The following is an 18,657-nucleotide window of genomic DNA, read 5'->3' as shown; positions in this document are numbered from 1 at the left end:
AGAAAATCAACTATTTCCTTTGCGATTCAGCACTTACAGCCTCGCCGCACCCTTGTTCTCATTCCCCACATAGATGTGTCAGGATAGAAGGAAGTATAGGTAATGTCATGAGGTTAAGCAGATGATGAAAGCATCAGCTGCTCATTGCTGTGAACAGCTGATTTCTTATTCGAGCACATAAATTCAGTTCATTGTGCTCTGTCGTGTTTCACTGTGACACATACTCCTCTTTGTACAAAACTAACTGGGTTTTTAAAATACATGTTCTTTTATTGATTTCGAAGAGGAAAGGAGAGGAAGAGAGAGAAAGAAACATCAATGATGAGAGAGAATCATGGATAGGCTGCCTCCTGCACACCCTACACTGGGGATCAAGCCCACAACCCAGGCATGTGCCCTGACTGGGAATCGAACCGTGACCTCCTGGTTCATAGGTCAATGCTCAAACACTGAGCCACGCTGGCCGGGCATAACTGGATTTTTTTGACCCAGAAGCCTATTGCTATGAAATTAATACTGTTTGTTCCTTGCTTCTCTGCCTGTCCCTGAGCTAGACAGCTTGATGCCCGGAAGTCGGCGGTGGCTGGGTTTTTGCTGCTCCTGAAGAACTTCAAGGTCTTGGGCAGCCTGTCGTCCTCCCAGTGCAGCCAGGCCATCGGCGTCAGCCAGGTGAGGTGGCTCAGCCGGCTTGTCGTGGGCGCTGCTGCGGGGCTTGGTGGCATGCGCACTGGCTTCTCTTCCTCCTGTTGTTCTGGCCGTGCAGACAGTCCTGACACACAGTGCTGCTCAGGTGCTGCTGGTGGCAGTGCAGTCAGCACTGCTGATGACAGGTCTGCTGTGTGCTCAACGCTGTGCGGGATGGTAGCCACCAGCCTCAGTGTGGCTGTTCAACTGGACACTTGACATGCGGCTAGTCCGCATTCAGTGTGCTGTGCGTGTAAAATCCACTGGGTTTTAAAGACAGTGTGAAACTAGAGAATGTACAGTATCATTAATTTTTTATTTCGATGACACGTTGAGATAATACTTTGGATGTGTTGGGTTAAGTACAAAGTTAGAATTAATTTCATCAGTTCCTGTTCAAATTTGGTTACCAGGAAATTTTAAATTAGACACGCGAGTTGCATTTGTGGTTTGTCCTGTTAGACACTAGGCTAAGAGCTTTACATTCATTATTTCATTTATTCTTCACAGTAGTTCTCAGAGGCTAAATACATTTATGATCTCCATCTTTTATAGTTCATTTACTTGGCACATGAACCTGTATTAAACCCTGTAATCTGAGAAAACAAAAATGTAATTGCTGAATTTACTATGCACATTAAGGGGTGTTGTTGCCATCTGCATTTCTAAACTAAAAACTGCCTCTAACCCTCTCAGGATTTGGTGGGAGCAAAAAGAGCTAGGTTCTCCCAGGTCCTGAAGACGTGTGAAGAAGTCTTGTAGGCCTTTTGAGTCAACCAGGTGTGTTACGAGCTGCTGGGTTCCAGGGGCCTGAGCTCACCTGTGCCTTCCTCAGCAGGTCCACGTGGATGTCCACAGTCGGTACAATGCTGTGGCCAACGAGGCGTTCTGCCTGGAGATCATGGATAGCTTGAGGAGGTGCCTGGGCCAGCAGGCTGACGTGCGGCTCATGCTTTATGAGGTACCTCCGCAGAGTGGGAGGAATGTCGCATCCCCCAGCTCGTCACCTTTTTTATGTTTTTAATGAATTAGGTACTTACTGTTGAATTTATTGGGGTACAGTTGAGGCAGTAACTTAAACTTTCTGAATTGTTTCTCTAGCAAATAATATATTCATCTTTTTCAAAGAACTGAGAATAGGATAAAGAAAGATAGTGTTGCCCTGGCCAGTTTGCCTCAGCGGATAGAGCGTCGGCTTGCAGATGAGGGGTCCCAGGTTCGATTCCGGTCAGGGGCGCATGCCCAGGTTGCGGGCTCGATCCCCAGTGGGGGTGTGCAGGAGGCAGCCAATCAGTGATTCTCTCTCATCGATGTTTCTCTCTCTCTTTCTCTCTCTCTCTCTCTCCCCTCTAAAATCAATAAAAATACATTTAAAAGGAAGAAAGATAGTGTTATTTTGAAGTTATGATTGTCTGAATCGCTGGTATCTCTGTTAAAGAGTTTATTTGTTCTCTGATTCCTCTCAGGGGTTCTATGATGTCCTTCGAAGAAACTCTCAGCTGGCTAATTCGATCATGCAGACTCTGCTGTCACAGGTAAAAGCATTTATGGATATAGAAAACAGATAATGGGGCAGTGAGAGGCAGTGACATTTTCCAGACTTTTCACAATGTGAAATAATTCCCGAATAGTCACTGGCACATTGACTGGGGTGTGTGATGCTATCTTGATGGTTTATTTACTTATTTATTTTAAATGTATAGTTCTATTGATTTCAGAGAGGAAGGGAGAGGGAGAGAGAGAGAACTATTAATGATGAGAGAAATCATCGATCCTCTGCCTCCTGCATGCTCCACACTGGGGATCGAGCCTGCAACCCGGGCATGTGCCCTGACCGGGAATCGAACCATGACTTCCTGGTTAATAAGTTGACACTCAACCACTGAGCCACGCCGGCTGGGCTGTGATGCGGTCTTGATGATTTTTTTTTAATTACCACTATGTACCTGCCATCTTTCCATTGTATAATAGTTACCTTCTCAGTTAACAGTCTGCATCTTAAGTCTGAAGGACATTTTGAAGAGCCATTTGTACGAGGATTGTCAGCAGCTGTATCTATTGTTTTACTTCTAAAAGGAAAAAGACTGAGATCTGGAGCAAACACAGCAAAATACTGCCTTGTGTTAAGTCTAGGTAAACAGATACTTCAGTGTCTGTTAGGTTAAAGGGGGTTTTTAAATTATGAAATATTTCAAAAGGACAATCGAGATTGGAAGAATTTAGCTGGAGAATATCTGGTATAAATAAGACCTTTTACCCTTAACACTTATTCATTCAGCATTTATTTGAATTTTTAAATAGCTTGTCTTTTCCGATGGTCTTAGGCGACCCCTGTGAAAGGGTCGTTCAACCCCTAAAGGGGTCGCGACCCACAGGTTGAGAACTGCTGCCTTAGCAAGAGACTCCACCCCCTTTAGCTATCACCTCATTTTCTCATCTTTTCCCCACCCTCCCAGCTCTAAGTAACCACCAGTCTGCTTTCTGACTATAGATTTTGCCTCTTGTGGACATTTCATATCAATGGAGTCCTATCATGTGTGGTCTTTCACTTGACAGTGTTTTCAGGATTCACCCATGGCGTCCCAACTATCGTTACTTCATTTCTTTTTTACGGCTAAATATGTCATTGTGTGGTACATGAATCTTTTTATATATTAAGAGAGTTCAGTGGGGTGGTGAACACACAATACAGTGTGCAGATGATGTGTTGTGGAATTGTGCACCTGGAGCCTGTATAATTTTGTTAGCCAGTGCCACCCCCAATAAATTCAGTAAAAAGGGGGGAACAATTTTAAAAGATGCTCTTATGTACTGATAGTAATAAGAATACCTATCTATGTTAAAATCCCAGCTAAATGGTGTTACAATTTTTGCTTTAAACAGTTATATCTTATGTCTTTTATAGTAATAGAAGAAAAAGTAAAGTATACAGGCGCACACACACACACACAATTTTTGTTTATGTCTCCGCTTTTTACCATTGCCGATGCTCTTTATTCATTTCTGTGGATTCAATTTTTTCATCTTGAACAATGTCCCTCCTGCCTGAGGCCTCTAGCCCAGTGACGGCGAACCTTTTGAGCTCGGCGTGTCAGCATTTTGAAAAACCCTAACTTAACTCTGGTGCCGTGTCACAGATAGAAATTTTTTGATATTTGCAACCATAGTAAAACAAAGACTTATATTTTCGATATTTGTTTTATATATTTAAATGCCATTTAACAAAGAAAAATCAACCAAAAAAAATGAGTTCCCGTGTCACCTCTGACACGTGTGTCATAGATTCGCCATCACTGCTCTATAGCCTATATGCTAATTGTGAAGCTCTACTGAAAATGCTGAGTGCCTGTGGAAGTGTAGGAGTTGGCGTGAGAACGTAGCGTTTCGTAGGAGAGGTAATGGAAGTGGGATAGGAAAGATCTCAGTACGATGCCTCAAGCAGGGGCAGCACAGATGTCGCTGCATTCTTTGGACATTTGGACATAGGTCTGAGAAGGTGCTACACATTAAAGGTGCCTTTATTTTTTTATTTACCTTTAAAATTTACTGATTTTCCTCAGAGAGGAAGGGAGAGGGACAGAAAGTTAGAAACATCCATCAGCTGCCTCCTGCACACCCTCCACTGGGAATGTGCCCGCAACCAAGGTACATGCCCTTGGCTGGAATCGAACATGGGACCTTTCAGTCCGCAGGCCGACGCTCTATCCGCTGAGCCAAACCAGCTAGGGCTAAAGGTGCCTTTAGCTTGACGCATGTAAAGTGAAAAGCAGCGCTGAGCGCGGTGTCTCTGTTCCTTGCCGTCTGTAGCTGAAACAGTTCTACGAGCCCCAGTCCGATGTGCTGCCTCCTCTGAAGTTAGAAGCTTGTATTTTGACCCAAGGAGATCAGATCTCGCTACAGGAGCCACTGGTGAGACTGCTGTTCTTCCTGTAACCGTTGTTTTTACTTAAGATATCAACCCTGTTGATAGAGTTGATGGTTCGAAAGAGACGCCTTTCCCCCGTGAAGCTGTCTGCTCCTCCCGGCGAGCTCTTACTCTGAACGCTCCCTGCTTTTCTTTTCTGACCATCATCACCCGTGTCTGTTGGTAAGATGTCTGTGTCGGCATCCGCCACTTCCCCCAGGAGCACTTTGTCTCCAGCTGTGGCTCTTGGATTGTGGTACTAAATGAATGTGCTTTAGGATGGGGCGGGAGGGAGGCTAGGAGCAGATGACCCAGGGCACCTGCTTCATTAGTCTGGAGGGCGTGGATGATGTAGGCTGAGCGAGCATTGGCGCGCTGTGGACCCCTCAGGGGAGCTAGGACAGGTTGGTCTTCTGTTCCTGCTTTCTAGCCTCAGCAAGACAGGGAAGCGAAGATAAAACTGAAACTCCGCCCCATTTAGAGCTCGTGGTCATGCCATGGTCACATTCTGCCTTCATGCACGGACCTTCTCTGCCATGCAATGTCCTTACCCTCGGAGATGCTGTGTTGGTCTCTGAGAGATTCCTTTAGCACAAGCCCCCACCTTTAGAATAGCCTCTGGGACTCAGAGAAGCCAGAGAGGACCGAGCTGCCCAGCCTGGCTCCATGGTGTTTGCATTGGATCAGAGGGAGCGCATCCGCCGTTGCCTTGTGAGGTTCCAGCTTCTTATGAAGCCAGTTCGTTTGGGGAGGGCAGGTCAGGAACCCAGGCCTCTGCTAGTGCAGCTTTTTGCAGTGTTGTTGATTCGGGTCGACGCAACTTGTGCTGCTAGTGCATAGCTTACTTTAGCCTGATAGGCAAGAATGAATTGTCGATTAGCAACAGCTTTGCACGTTATCTCTGAACACTCAAGAATATTTCGTTCTTGTTTCTTCTACAGGACCATCTGCTGTGCTGCATTCAGCACTGCTTGGCCTGGTATAAGAGTAAGGTGATGCCCGCTCAGCAGGGAGAGGAGGAGGAGGAGGAAGAAGGGTTCTACCAAGAGTTAGATGACATGTTGGAGTCTCTTACCAAGAGAATGATCAAGAGTGAACTAGAGGACTTTGAACTGGTAATTGCTAAATCTCTTATTTATTATTTACTAGATGCCCGGTGCACGAAATGCGTGCACGGGTAGCGTCCCTAGGCCTGGCTGGCGATCAGGGCCTTTAGGGGCCTTCTGGATGCTGGCCGGGGCCTTCCTTCATTCCCCACCACCCCCTGGTGGTCAACGCTCATCATAGCAAGTGATAGAACTCTGGAGGGGACACTTTACGTATTAGCCTTTTATATATATATAGATCATCAATTTTTAGAAATTGATTTTGAGAGAGAGAGAAACATGGATGTGAGACAGAAACATTGACCAGTTGCCTCCCATATGCAATCGGACCAGGGATCGAACCCGCAACCTGTTCCCTAACGGGACTCGAATCCGCAGCCTTTCAGGATATGGGACAATGCTCCAGCTGAGCCACACTGCCCAGGGCCTCAGTTATGTTGTACAATGGAAGTTTTTGGAAGCTTGTTAGTTTTTCTCTGGTGTCTTTCAGGATAAATCAGCAGATTTTTCTCAGAGCACTGGTATCGGCATCAAAAATAACATCTGTGCTTCTCTTGTGATGGGAGTTTGTGAGGTTCTAATGGAATATAATTTCTCCATCAGTAATTTCAGGTAAGCTATTGCTGTGACTCTAATTGCAGTTTGCCTAATTCTCCATTTTATCGGGGGCGGGGGGGCGGAGTGTGTTTTTCCTTCGGTATGCTAGTTACTGAACATACCACAGACATCAGTGTATCTCTCTCTTTTTTTAATCTGTTTTCATTGATTTTGAGAGAGAGAGGAAGGGAAAGGGATAGAGAGATAGAAACTTCAATGAGAGGGAAACATCCTTGATTGACTGCCTCCTGCACGCCCTCACTGGGGATTGAGCCCGAAACCTAGGCATGTGCCCCGACTGGAAATTGAACCAGTGACTCTTGGCTTATGGGTCGCCGCTCAACCCCTGAGCAACACCGGCTGGGCCATGACAGTATCTTTTGGGTAGACATCTAGCCGAAGACCAGGCACTGTGTTTCCTACCAGGGAACACCCAAGCTATGATGGACAGGCAGGCGAATGTCGTGCCTCTAGCAGACTTTAATTCAGAATTCCTGGGCCCTGGAATCAAGAATTCCTCCTTTTGATTGGTGGTAGTGTGGGACCCTCATGCTCTGTATTGCCTGGTCCCAATACGGGAGGAAACCATAGTTCGGCAGATCGCATGCCTGGGAGTTCATGGTAATGAGGGGTCATTCCCGCATGGCAGTGTCTGGAATAGAGAAAGCTTCTGAAGAAGCGCTGTGGTGTCCTACATGCGACAGGAAGCCACAGCCTCTGACGCTGTCCTTGGTGGTCTCTTCCCCTTGTCCACAGCAAGAACAAGTTCGAGGACATCCTGAGCTTATTTATGTGTTACAAGAAGCTCTCTGACATCCTGACCGAGAAAGCTGGCAAAGGCAAAACCAAAGCGGCCAACAAAACCAACGACAGCTTTCTGTCCCTGAAGTTTGTGTCTGATCTCCTCACCGCCCTTTTCAGGTGAGGGGCTGGTAGAGGCTGAAAGACAGCTGCGCTGTGACGACGCTGCCGGGAGCCCCGGGGGGAGGCACTGTCATCTGGGGGGGCGTCATAGTTCTTCCCGTGCATGTGTTTCTGAGTCCCGTGAGAGCCATTCCAGCAGATTAACTGAACCCCAGGAGGGGGTGTGGGAACCTCGGATTTATAGCCAGCCGGTCAGAAGTGCAGACAGCAGCCTTCCGAGCTGGAGGGGGTCATTAGGAACTTCGATCTGTAGCCCGTTGGTCTTTCAGAGCCTGAGACATAACTCAGTTACCTGGGCTGGCAGCTGGTGTCTGAAGTGGGGGCTGGGCAGTCTGGTAGGACGACCCCCAGCCTGTGGCATCTGACACTCTCAGCAGCAGATAGTGTGCGAATGGACTGCTTGGACACCTAGAGTCCATCATCCGAAGCTTGCTGGATGCTGCTACACTGAGCAGTGTCCAGAAGGCAGGAGGAACCTTCCTTCTCCCTCTCTCTAGGGACAGCACCCAAAGCCACGAGGAGAGTCTGTCCGTGCTGCGGTCCAGCAATGAGTTCATGCGCTACGCCGTGGGCGTGGCCCTGCGGAAGGTGCAGCAGCTGAAGGAGACGGGGCACGTGAGCGGCCCCGATGGGCAAAACCCAGACAAGATCTTTCAGAACCTCTGTGACATAACCCGGTAAGTCACGCACGCTCACCCTCGGAAACCTGTCGCGCTGGCTGTGGAGTCTCCAGGTCTTTAATATATGTATTGATTCTAGAGAGGAAGGGAGAGGCAGAGATAGATAGGAACATCAGTGATGAGAGAGAATCATTGATCGGCTGCCTCCTGCACACACACACACGCACCATTGGGGATCGAACCCACAACCTGGGGATGTGCCCTGACCAGGAATCGAATTGTGAGCTACTGGTTCATAGGTCGATGCTCAACCACTGAGCCACACCAGCTGGGCTCAAGTCTTATAAAGTTGCTGTATTTAAGATAGTGTGTATTGGCAGAACCAGAGGAACAGAATAAACAGTTATAGGTTATTTGATTTAACAAAGGTGCTGAGGTAATTTAATGGAGAAAGAAAGGTCTTTTTCTACAAATGGTTTTGAAACAATTGGGCATTCTTTTTAAAAAAATATATTTTATTGATTTTTTACAGAGAGGGAAGGGAGAGGGATAGAGAGTTACAAACATCGATGAGAGAGAAACATCGATCAGCTGCCTCCTGCACACTCCCTACTGGGGATGTGCCTGCAACCAAGGTACATGCCCTTGACCGGAATCGAACCTGGGACCTTTCAGTCCGCAGGCCGATGCTCTATCCACTGACCCAAACCAGTAAGGGCCAATTGAGCACTCTTAGACAAAAAAAAGAATCTTTATCCATTCCTGATGTCATCTACAAAATATTAACTTGAAGTGGATTTGCATATAGCAAGTTTTATTTACTTGGCAGTAACAGCCAAATTTGAAACAACCCAAATGTCCAGCAGCTAATGGATAAATTGGTGTAGAACAAGCTGTGGTCCGTCCATGCAGTGGGAAGCTGCCCAGCGACGTGGGACAAACTGCCGGCAGTTGTAGCCGCGTAGGTGAATCTCAGAAGCATGTGCTAATCCGTAACAAAGCCAGACTCAAAAGGCTGCACGCTGAATGACACCAGTTTTTGTTGTTAATCCTCACTCATCGATGTTTTTACATTGACTTTTTTTTTTAGTTAAAGTGGAAGAGAGAGAAATATTGATGTGAGAGAAACACATCGATTGGTTGCCTCCTGCACAAGCCCCGACTGACCAGGGCCCGGGCTGAGGAGGAGCCTGCAACCGAGGTACATGCCCTCGACTGGAATTGAACCCGGGACTCTGGTCTGCAGGCCGATGCTCTATCCACTGAGCCAAACCAATTCGTGCTGAGTGATACCATTTTTATGTGATATTTTGTAAATGGTAAAACCACAGGGACAGGAATCAGTGGTTGCTTGGAAAATGGGGGAAGAGCATTGACTACAGAGGAGCATGAAGGAGCTTTTGGGGAGATGGGACTACCTTGATGGGGGGATGATTGCACACTTGGTAACTTTGCTAAAATCCATAGAGCTGTACATCTGGAGGATGTGAGAGTTACTGTATGTAAATGGCACCGCAGGGAAGCCGACTTTAAAAATAAAGTCTCTATGCCGAAACCGGTTTGGCTCAGTGGATAGAGTGTCGGCCTGCGGACTGAAGGGTCCGGGGTTCGATTCCGGTTAAGGGCATGTACCTGGGTTGCGGGCACATCCCCAGTGGGAGATGTGCAGGAGGCAGCTGATCGATGTTTCTCTCTCATCAATGTTTCTAACTATCTATCTCTCTCACTTCCTCTCTGTAAAAAATCAATAAAATATATTTAAAAAAATAATAATAATTAAAAAATAAAATAAAATAAAAATAAAGTCTCTGTTCCCCTTCAGGGTCTTGCTCTGGAGATACACGTCCATTCCGACGTCCGTGGAGGAGCCGGGGAAGAAGGAGAAGGGGAAGAGCATCTCGCTGCTGTGCTTGGAGGGCTTGCAGAGGATCTTCAGCGCCGTGCAGCACTTCTTCCAGCCCCGGGTGCCCCAGTTCCTCCGCGCGCTGGGTGGGCACCTCTGCGAGATACACGGCCTTGGTCTGGGTTTCTCTTTCTTTTTCTTCTTTTTTTTTATATTTTTTATTGATTTTAGGAAGGGAGAGGGAGAGAGAGATAGAAACATCAATGATGAGAGAGAATCATTGATCGGCTGCCTCCTGCATGCCCCCTACTGGGGATCGGGCCCACAACCTGGACATGTGCCCCCAACCAGAATTGAACCTGGGACCCCTCAGTCCACAGGCCAACGCTCTATCCACTGAGCCAAACCAGCCAGGGCTCTCTTTTTTTCAAATATATTTTTATTGATTTTAGAGAGGGAGAGAGATATAGAAACATCGGTGATGAGAGAGAATCATTGATCGCTGCCTCCTGCACGCCCCACACTGAGGACCAAGCCTGCAACCTGGGCATGTGCCCTTGACCAGAATCGAACCGTGACCTCCAGGTTCATAGGTCAATGCTCAACCACTGAGCCACACTGGCCGGGCAGGGGGACACTATCTACCCCACTACACAAGGTAGTAAGTTTTCGGTGTTTAAGGTTTCCGCTCAGGTTTCTCTCTCTTCGAAGTTGGCTTTGGGTTGTCAGGGAACATTAATGTTCCAGGGCTGCACTATCACTCGCCCATGCAGGTAGAATGAACAGGACGGAATTACTGGCATAAATGGCACAGCTGAAAGTGCATTACTGCATGCTGGCCGGGCTGGGTTCTCTTTCTTAACCGGACCTCTTGATTCTCTTTGTTAACCTGTCATAGGTCATCTGAGCTCAGTCCTAAAGTTGCTAGGAAGTGACATGCAGTGGGTTCAGAATTGGCACGTACTGGACTGTGCTTAACCACGAATAGGGGCTGGAAAGTGGGACATAGTATGAAGAAATTACATAACGTTAGGAATATATTCAAATCTGCCTGTAGGACGTTTGTCTTTCTAAACTTTCAGCTACTAAAAGGCTAAAAGAGCATAGTTCGTTTCAAGGAAGATAGACTTCTATCTATCTATCCCTTCCCTAGATGTCCCGGATAATGAGGAAGAGGTGGAAGTCACGGTCACCCAGAGGGCAGCGTTCCAGATCCGGCAGTTCCAGGTGAGCAGCCGTGGGAAGCTGCTGGGCTGGCCGGGGCCTCGCAGAGGCGCTGTTAGCAGGGCCAGCCGGGGGGAACCAGCGACAGTGAGCAGGGAGGACGGGGTTTTCTCTGGGTCATCATCCAAACAAGCAGACATCACGCTTAGAGAGGAGGCACCGCACAGAAAGGCCTGGGCTGTGTGTGCTGAGCCAGCCGCCTGCCGCAGCCACTGCCCCGGGGGTCACTGTGTGAGCTGACACACACAGATGGCCAGGAGCCTGTTAAGTGTGGAGCTTGTCTTTGTGTCGCTGGCGTAATTGGGGTTTGTCAGGTTTCATAAAGGCTGGACAGTGTCTAACCGTCTGATTAGTTGTCATACTATCAGGATAACTTTAAAGTTTCTGCTCTGCACCAGGTTCTGTTCCAGGGGCTGGGAGATCTAGGAGGGAAGAAGGGAGACAGAGTCCCTCCCCCGGGTGCTCACCTGGAGTGGAGAGGAGACTCGCAGACAAATACAGTTAATTCAGGTGGTCGGAGACGAACAGAGAAAAGGAAGACAGGGCAGGGGTGTAGGGAATGTTGGGGTGGGTGGGGTATCTGAACCTGGGAGATGGAGGGGCGCAAGGAGCTGTAAACCGCCCGGAATGGGGTGCACAGTCCTTCCTAATGTGCAGGGGGAGGGGTCTGTAGTGTTTAAGAGACGCTCACGTTGATGGTGGAAAACAGGGTAGGAAACTAGCTGTTCCATCGAGTTTATCTTCAGGTTTTGTCCTCTTTGAATCCTTGTTGGCCCAGCCTTGGGGGTCTCTGGCGAGATGTTTCTCCTCCCTGATACGAACATGTCTGCTTATGTGTCTGCGTACTTTCCTTTCTCAGAGGTCCTTGTTGAACTTACTTAGCAGCCAAGAGGAGGAATTTAACAGCAAGGAAGCCCTGCTCCTCGTCAGCGTCCTCACCAGCTTGGCCAGGCTGCTGGAGCCCACCTCCCCTCAGGTACGGCCCCTCCTCAGTCCCACCTCTCATCCCACAGAAGGGCAGGGTGCTGCATCTTAAAAGAACGCAGCTAGCCCTGGCCGGTTTGGCTCAGTGGATAGAGCGTCGGCCTGTGGACTGAAGGGTCCCAGGTTCGATTCCGGTCAAGGGCACATGCCCTGGTTGCAGGCTCGATCCCCAGTAGGGGGCATGCAGGAGGCAGCCAATCAGTGATTCTCTCTCATCATTGATGTTTCTATCCCTTCCTCTGAAATCAGTAAAAAATCTGTATTAAAAAAACACGTATCTAAATATCCTCTCCAAGTCTAGCTTATTTTAGACTGTACCTTTAATTATGCTCCTGAGTTTGTTAATGTGAGACCTGTTAGGTTACCCTTCCTGTGTGGTGCTCCTACCCTGACAGCATCTCAAGCAGCCTCACAGGCGGGAGCACTGCTTTCGTTTGGCCACCATCAAGGGTGAACAGGGAGCACTATGGGTGCCCTCAACCTTCTTAACCTGTGGAAATGTGCTAATTGTTAGGAAGGTATCTGCCCGGCTGGTGTGGCTCACTGGTTGAGTGTTGACCTATGAACCAGGAGGTCACAGTTTGATTTCCAATCAGGGCACAGCCCAGGTTGCGGGCTCCATCCATAGTAGGGGGTGTGCAGGAGGCAGCCGATCGATAATTATCATCATTGATGTTTTTCTCTCCCCCTTCCTCTCTGAAATCAATAAAAATGTATTTAAAAAAGAATATATTTATATATTTAATATATTTAAAATATATGTGTGTGAGTACGTATATGTGTGTAGCTAAAATTGATTTTTAGCTAATATATATATAGCTAAAATTCATTTTTAGCTGACATTCAGCAGTTGCTTTTCTCAGCAAGGTTAGCTGGTACTGACTTTGGGGGCAATTCAGCAAAAGGTGATTAAGTCAGAAAGTGTGGCTGCAATCCCAAAGCGGGAACAGCTCTGCCGAGAGACGTTGTGTGGCAGCAGACGGACAGTGTGTTCACACCCAGGGAAGAATGAGAGGAGGGCCACGTGTTGTGGGTCTGCTCCTTTCAGGAGGAGTTCCCAGCAGCAGGACGGGGAGCGTCCTGGAGCGCCAGGCTGTGTTCTCCCACGTGGCCTCCCTGATCTGTGAGGACACGTGGAGCCCAGGGGTCAGGCTCCCTGTGTGCGCCCGTACTTATGGGCGAGCTGGTCTTTAAGAGGCCACAGCCTGGGGTGCTCGGGTGGTGCGGTGTGTGAGTGCTGGGAAGTGGACCTGATTCTCCTGCCCTCTAGGTCCAGGGAGCCCGAAGAAGTCCCTTTTGCTAGCACTTACTTCATCCTGGAGCCGAACAACTCACCCCACTTCACTTCCACCTTCATTCTTTCCTCCCATAACTTTGCTGCAAAGGACAGAAGACTAGGAAAGAAATACGACGACAGGCAGGGGGACGTTTGAGGGGAGATAAACGGGCTTGGAAAGGCTTATACATAGGGAAGTTTTGTTTGTTTTTTTAAATATATTTTATTGATTTTTTTACAGAGGAAGGGAGAGGGATAGAGAGTTAGAAACATTGATCAGCTGCCTCCTGCACACCTCCTACTGGGGATGTGCCCGCAACCAAGGTACATGCCCTTGACCGGAATCGAACCTGGGACCCTTCAGTCCACAGGCCGACGCTCTATCCACTGAGCCAAACCAGTTAGGGTGGGAAGTTGTTTTTTTTAATCATCACTTCCCCCCGTAATCCCAGGTAGTCACTTGTTTGGGTTTTTGGGTTTGTTTGTTTGTTTGTTTCTTTTGTTAATTCTCACCTGTGGATATTTTTCCATTGACTTTTAGAGAGAGTGGAAGGGAGGGGGAGAGACAGAGAGAGAGAAACATCAATGTGAGAGAGACACATTGATAGGTTGCCTCCCACCCACAGCCAAACCAGGGCCGGAATCAAGCCTGCAACCAGGTGCGTGCCCTTGACCACAACCGAACCCAGGACCCTTTAGTACGTGGGCTGATGCTACATCCACTGAGCCACACCGGCCAGGGCAGTCCCTTGTCTTGTAAATTTAATTTTGAACAGATAATAAGTCTTATGGTTTGAAGACAAACAATTATAAGGACATTTATAGTCAACGGCCTCCTATCCTGTTCATGCCGCCCACCTGTCCAGCTCCTCTTCTCCCCCAAAGAAGTACATACCTGTTCTTAGCTTCTTATGCATCCTTCAAGTTTCCTTATTCCTGGAGAAGCACATACGAATGGAGCTCCTTTTCCCGTCCCCTCCCCTCCTCACACCAAAGTGTGTTCTGCCTCCTGCTGGTTACATTCACACGGCACCTGCAGGCCTGTCTGCCTCCGTTCACAGCGTTCAGATGTAGGCTCTGAATTTACTGTTCCCCCCAGTACAGCAAAAGGAGTTCCTACTGGCTGGCTTGCACTTAAGTATCACAGCCTGTCGGGGCCTTTGGGCTGCAGGCCATGGAAGGAACTGCTGGGCAGAAAGCTCGGTGTGTCTCCTCTACCACCTAAGAAAAATGCTGGGTTTTGCCTTTTTAAATTTTTTTTTAGTTGGTTTCAGAGAGGAAGAGGGAGAGGGAGAGAGAAACATCAGTGATGAGAGAGGATCATGGATCGGCTGCTTCCTGCACACCCCCCACTGGGGATGGAGCCTGCAACCCGGGCATGTGCCCTTGACCGGAGTGGAACCCGGGACTGTTCAGTCCGCAGGCCAAACCCACTAGGGCACCTCTTCTTCTTTTGTCTGCCTACTCCCTTCTAACCTCCTCTGGCCTCCCGTCTCCTAAAAGTGAATTCTGCTGTCTTTGTGGCCAGGACCTTACTCTCCTGCCCCTCTCCACTCGCCTCATGTCCTTGGAGATGCCTCAGGGCTGCGGGGCACGGGGAGGGAGGAAGGAACTCCAGCCCTGGACGTGGTTATGGGGCGGGGGAGGCTGGGGGTGAGACCCAGACCGGGATCCCAGGACATTTGGCCCTTAATGAGGGCATAGACTTGGGGAATTAAGTTGTATGCTATCTTATAAGGAAAGCATCAGTAATTCTCCTAATTTTGGGCCTACTCTCGTGCTGTTCCAAGTAGATGTTCCAGTAGGTCCGGGCACGTGTATTGGCGGATGGTTAGGCGGGGGAAGGTCTAGGGCTCTTGTAGATGCGTCTCGGCCGTTTCTGTAACAGCTGAACGGTCTCTAGTTTGTGCAGATGTTATCCTGGACATCCAAGATCTGCAAGGAAAACAGCCGGGGTGAGTTTCCTGCCACGCGTCCTGTCAGCTTTATTTAAAATCATCACCGAATAGCATTTACGCATTCGGCAGAAGAGCCCACATGAGAGACACAGCACCACGTGTCGGGGGGCATAGAGCGGTGGGACCTCTGCTCACATCCACTCTGGACACTGGCACTGTCGACACAGAAGAGTACTTGCTCTGTGAACCCCTGTAGATCAAGTTCAAAATCAGACAAGACTGGATGTGAGGTCAGGGTAGCAGTTTCGTTGTTGGGGCGATCGAGGCAGAGGGTTTCTGGGTGCGGGTTACGCAGCGGTCGGGGTGACCGGTCTTGGGAACTGTCTCCCTTCTTTGGGCACGTGGAGATCAGGGCACGTTTGTGGGTGAGCTGCTGGTCCAAGTGGGCAGCTCGGTGGCGGGGGAGGGGTGTTGTGCCAGAACATGAGCTACGTGTCCTGGCCGGGCACCCCGACCCTGAAGCACTGACAGGGTTATAACTCAGCTTCTGATTTTCTCTCCTCCCTGCCTAGAGGATGCCTTGTTTTGCAAGGGCGCGATGAACTTGCTCTTCAGCCTCCACGTCGCGCATAAGAGCCCTGTCGCCCTGCTGCGTGACCTGTCCCAGGACATCCACGGGCACCTTGGGGACATAGACGAGGTAGAGGGGCAGCCTTCAGCACAGCACTGGGGGTGAGGGTCAGGGCACGGCCTACGCGGTTACAGCGCATTCTCTCTCGCTCCCCAGGATGTGGAGGTGGAGAAAACAAACCACTATGCGGTGGTGAATTTGCGAACAGCGGCCCCTACCGTCTGTGTAAGTCCTGATCCCGGAGCATGGGAAACAGCCCTGTCATCCTTCCCACTTTATGTCACCCGAAGAGTGACTTACAGTGACTTACGTCCTGGGCCTGTGACCCACCGCAGGCGGCCATGGCTGTTCTGTTTGGCCGCCGAGGGCAGTGGCCATGGCAGGCATCCCTTCCTTTCACAGCTGCTGGTTCTGAGTCAGGCCGAGAAGGTCCTGGAAGAAGTGGACTGGCTGATCACCAAGCTTAAGGGACAAGTGAGCCAAGAAACCGTGTCAGGTGAGACGAGTTCAGGGTGGGGTGCCGGGAGTCGGGAGGAGAGCCAAGTCCACCAGGGTCCAGCCCGGACCACCGCCTGAGCTGTGTGTGTGAGCGAGGTCTCCCGGGGCTGCACGGTGGCTTCTGACAGTGTTGTCCCTTCACTGTGCGTGGCGAGTCACATGTTCATTTCCCCTCAGACCTCCTAGTTAACGGTGTCGATTTCTGAGGCTCCTCCACTTTAACTAGAATGGAAGGCCATGCCCTGGTTGGTTTGGCTCAGTGGATAGAGCGTCAGCCTGTGGACTGAAGGGTCTCAGGTTCGATTCCGGTCAAGGACACATGCTGGGGTTACGGGCTTGACCCCCAGCAGGGGGTGTGCAGGAGGCAGCCGATCAATGATTCCCTCTCATCATTGATGTTTCTATCTTTCCCTCTCCCTTTCTGAAATAAAATAATACATATTTAAAAAAAAAAAAAAAGGAAGGAAGGTCTGCTGGGTTTGAACGCGCCAATTTCATTTCCCCTCAGAAGAGGCCTCTTCCCAGGCAGCCCTCCCGAACCACCCCGTGGAGAAAGCCGTCATCATGCAGCTGGGCACGCTGCTCACCTTCTTCCACGAGCTGGTGCAGACCGCCCTGCCCTCGGGCAGCTGCGTGGACACCCTGCTAAGGGACCTGTGCAAGATGTACACCATTCTCACCGCACTTGTCAAGTATGTGAGTATCTGAGCGAGGACCAGAGTCACCACCACTGTCCCCAGCGGGTCAGGAGACCGGCCACGTCCTGGTTTGGTCAGTAGGTGGCAGGCGTCCCCACAGGCCAGGAGGAAACAGTTGGTGGCCTCTATTTCCTTGGCATATGAATATGTGGCACCTGATTGAGAGTGAATGCCTTGCGCTAGCCTGTTTGGTTCAGTGGATAGAGCGTCAGCCTGCAAACCAAAGGATCCTGGGTTCATTTCCGGTCAAGTGCATATACCTTGGTTCCAGGCTCCTCTCTGACCCGGGCCCATGCAGGAGGCAACCAATCGATGTGTTTCTCTCACATCGATGTTTCGCTCTGTCTTTCCCTCTCTCTTCCATTCTCTCTGAAAATCAATGGGAAAATATCCTCAGGTGAGGATTAAAAAAAAAAGTGAATGCCTCTTCAAACATCTTCTAAGACTCAATCTGGATGTAGGGACTGTCCCTGAAGGGTTTTTAAAGCGATGAGCTGAACAAGTTCAAAATAAACCCTTCCTGTCGGGTCGGCGTGGCTCAGTGGTTGAGCACTGACCTATGAACCAGGAGGTCACGGTTCCATTCCCAGTCAGGGCACATGCCCGGGTTGCGGGCTCGATTCCCAGTGTGGGGTGTGCAGGAGGCAGCCAATCAGTGATTCTCCCTCATCATTGATGTTTCTATCTCTCTCTCCCTTCCTCTCTGAAATCAATATAAATATATATTTTTGGGGGACGGGGACACCTGTCCTGTTGGTGGAGCTAGGAGCTCTGAGGAAGGGAAAGGAAGCCTGTGAACCTTTAGCGTGTGGGACATTTGCATAGGATGACACACTAAATCCAGGAATCTTTTGTTAGTATATCCAGGTGTGTCGGAGCGCCAGAGGAATTCCAAAGATTATGGAGAAGCTGGTGAGTTGGGAATGCCTTCCTCAGGAGTGGGGGAAGCTGTGTTGTTCCTGCGCTTACATCGGCTTCCTCTTCCTTTGCTGCAGGTGAAGCTGTCGGGTTCTCACCTGACCCCTGTGTGCTATTCCTTCATTTCTTACGTGCAGGTAAGTGGTTCAGAGGTCGTGCCATAGTTGATCTCCATGTGAGAGAGGGCTCCCTGCGTTCCCCGGGGACTGCGTGGTCACCTGAGCCGAGTGTATGTAGTTTCTTACATGAGCCCAAGGTGCCCAGGTGAGACCAAGCCAAGGCCTGAGATCTGTGCAGCAAGGAAAAGGTGTGTCTGATTTGGTGAGAGACACATGCAATAGGCTTGCATTTAGAGCCGGGAAGGAACGGGTGTGCTGAGCTCAGCGACTTGGTTTATTTCTGGGGGATTCCGATCCCATGGGCCTGCGAGTTGAGTAGCAGCGAGCCGGTGAAGAAGGGCCAAGCTCGGGCGGAGGAAAGAGCAGCCTCGTCAGGGAGAATCACACTAGGACTAGTTTGTGTATTCTAGGTCTTTCCCCCTTTCCCGTCCATATTTGACTTAAAGCCTTACAGGTCAGCTGACCCACAAGCAAACACTGTTCTCTGATGGTGAGCACTTCATAGAAAAACCAGGGTTTCCTTGTGGGGAAGCCCGGGACTTGGTTGGAAAGTCTGTAAGGAGGATTCTCCGAAAGGGCAGGGGGGCTCTAGGGAGACCTTGTCGAAGGCAGCAGCCCCTGCCTTGACTTTTCCAAACAAGTCCGAGCTCCCGTGTGTTTTGCTAGAATCTCTGTTTAGTCTTTAGACATGACCTTGTAGAAGCATGTGCTTTCTCAAGGATACTCACCCTGC

At 49.5% G+C, this 18,657-nt stretch overlaps 1 protein-coding gene across 1 annotated transcript in view; it reads left to right on the top strand.

The window, feature by feature from the left end:
• FANCI (Fanconi anemia complementation group I) overlaps positions 1-17,942 on the top strand; it is a gene marked incomplete at its 3' end in the record, with an annotated part of 38,915 nt that extends 20,973 nt beyond the window's left edge. The window contains exons 13-30 of the mRNA XM_023748668.1: positions 555-669; positions 1,523-1,645; positions 2,151-2,219; positions 4,492-4,593; positions 5,530-5,703; positions 6,185-6,306; positions 7,048-7,212; positions 7,713-7,892; positions 9,658-9,824; positions 10,832-10,905; positions 11,762-11,878; positions 15,066-15,117; positions 15,633-15,760; positions 15,848-15,916; positions 16,094-16,187; positions 16,698-16,885; positions 17,746-17,799; positions 17,883-17,942. Of these exons, the coding sequence (XP_023604436.1) occupies positions 555-669; positions 1,523-1,645; positions 2,151-2,219; positions 4,492-4,593; positions 5,530-5,703; positions 6,185-6,306; positions 7,048-7,212; positions 7,713-7,892; positions 9,658-9,824; positions 10,832-10,905; positions 11,762-11,878; positions 15,066-15,117; positions 15,633-15,760; positions 15,848-15,916; positions 16,094-16,187; positions 16,698-16,885; positions 17,746-17,799; positions 17,883-17,942 (2,053 nt within the window). The remainder of the gene's footprint in view (positions 1-554; positions 670-1,522; positions 1,646-2,150; positions 2,220-4,491; positions 4,594-5,529; positions 5,704-6,184; positions 6,307-7,047; positions 7,213-7,712; positions 7,893-9,657; positions 9,825-10,831; positions 10,906-11,761; positions 11,879-15,065; positions 15,118-15,632; positions 15,761-15,847; positions 15,917-16,093; positions 16,188-16,697; positions 16,886-17,745; positions 17,800-17,882) is intronic.
• Between the last annotated feature and the right edge of the window lie 715 nt (positions 17,943-18,657).

The sequence above is a fragment of the Myotis lucifugus genome, unplaced genomic scaffold (assembly GCF_000147115.1).
Source record: "Myotis lucifugus unplaced genomic scaffold, Myoluc2.0 scaffold_1638, whole genome shotgun sequence".
Classification (NCBI taxonomy): domain Eukaryota; kingdom Metazoa; phylum Chordata; class Mammalia; order Chiroptera; family Vespertilionidae; genus Myotis; species Myotis lucifugus.
The sequence above is the reverse complement of the archived record's forward strand: the minus strand, read 5'-3'. Positions and strand labels throughout refer to the sequence as shown.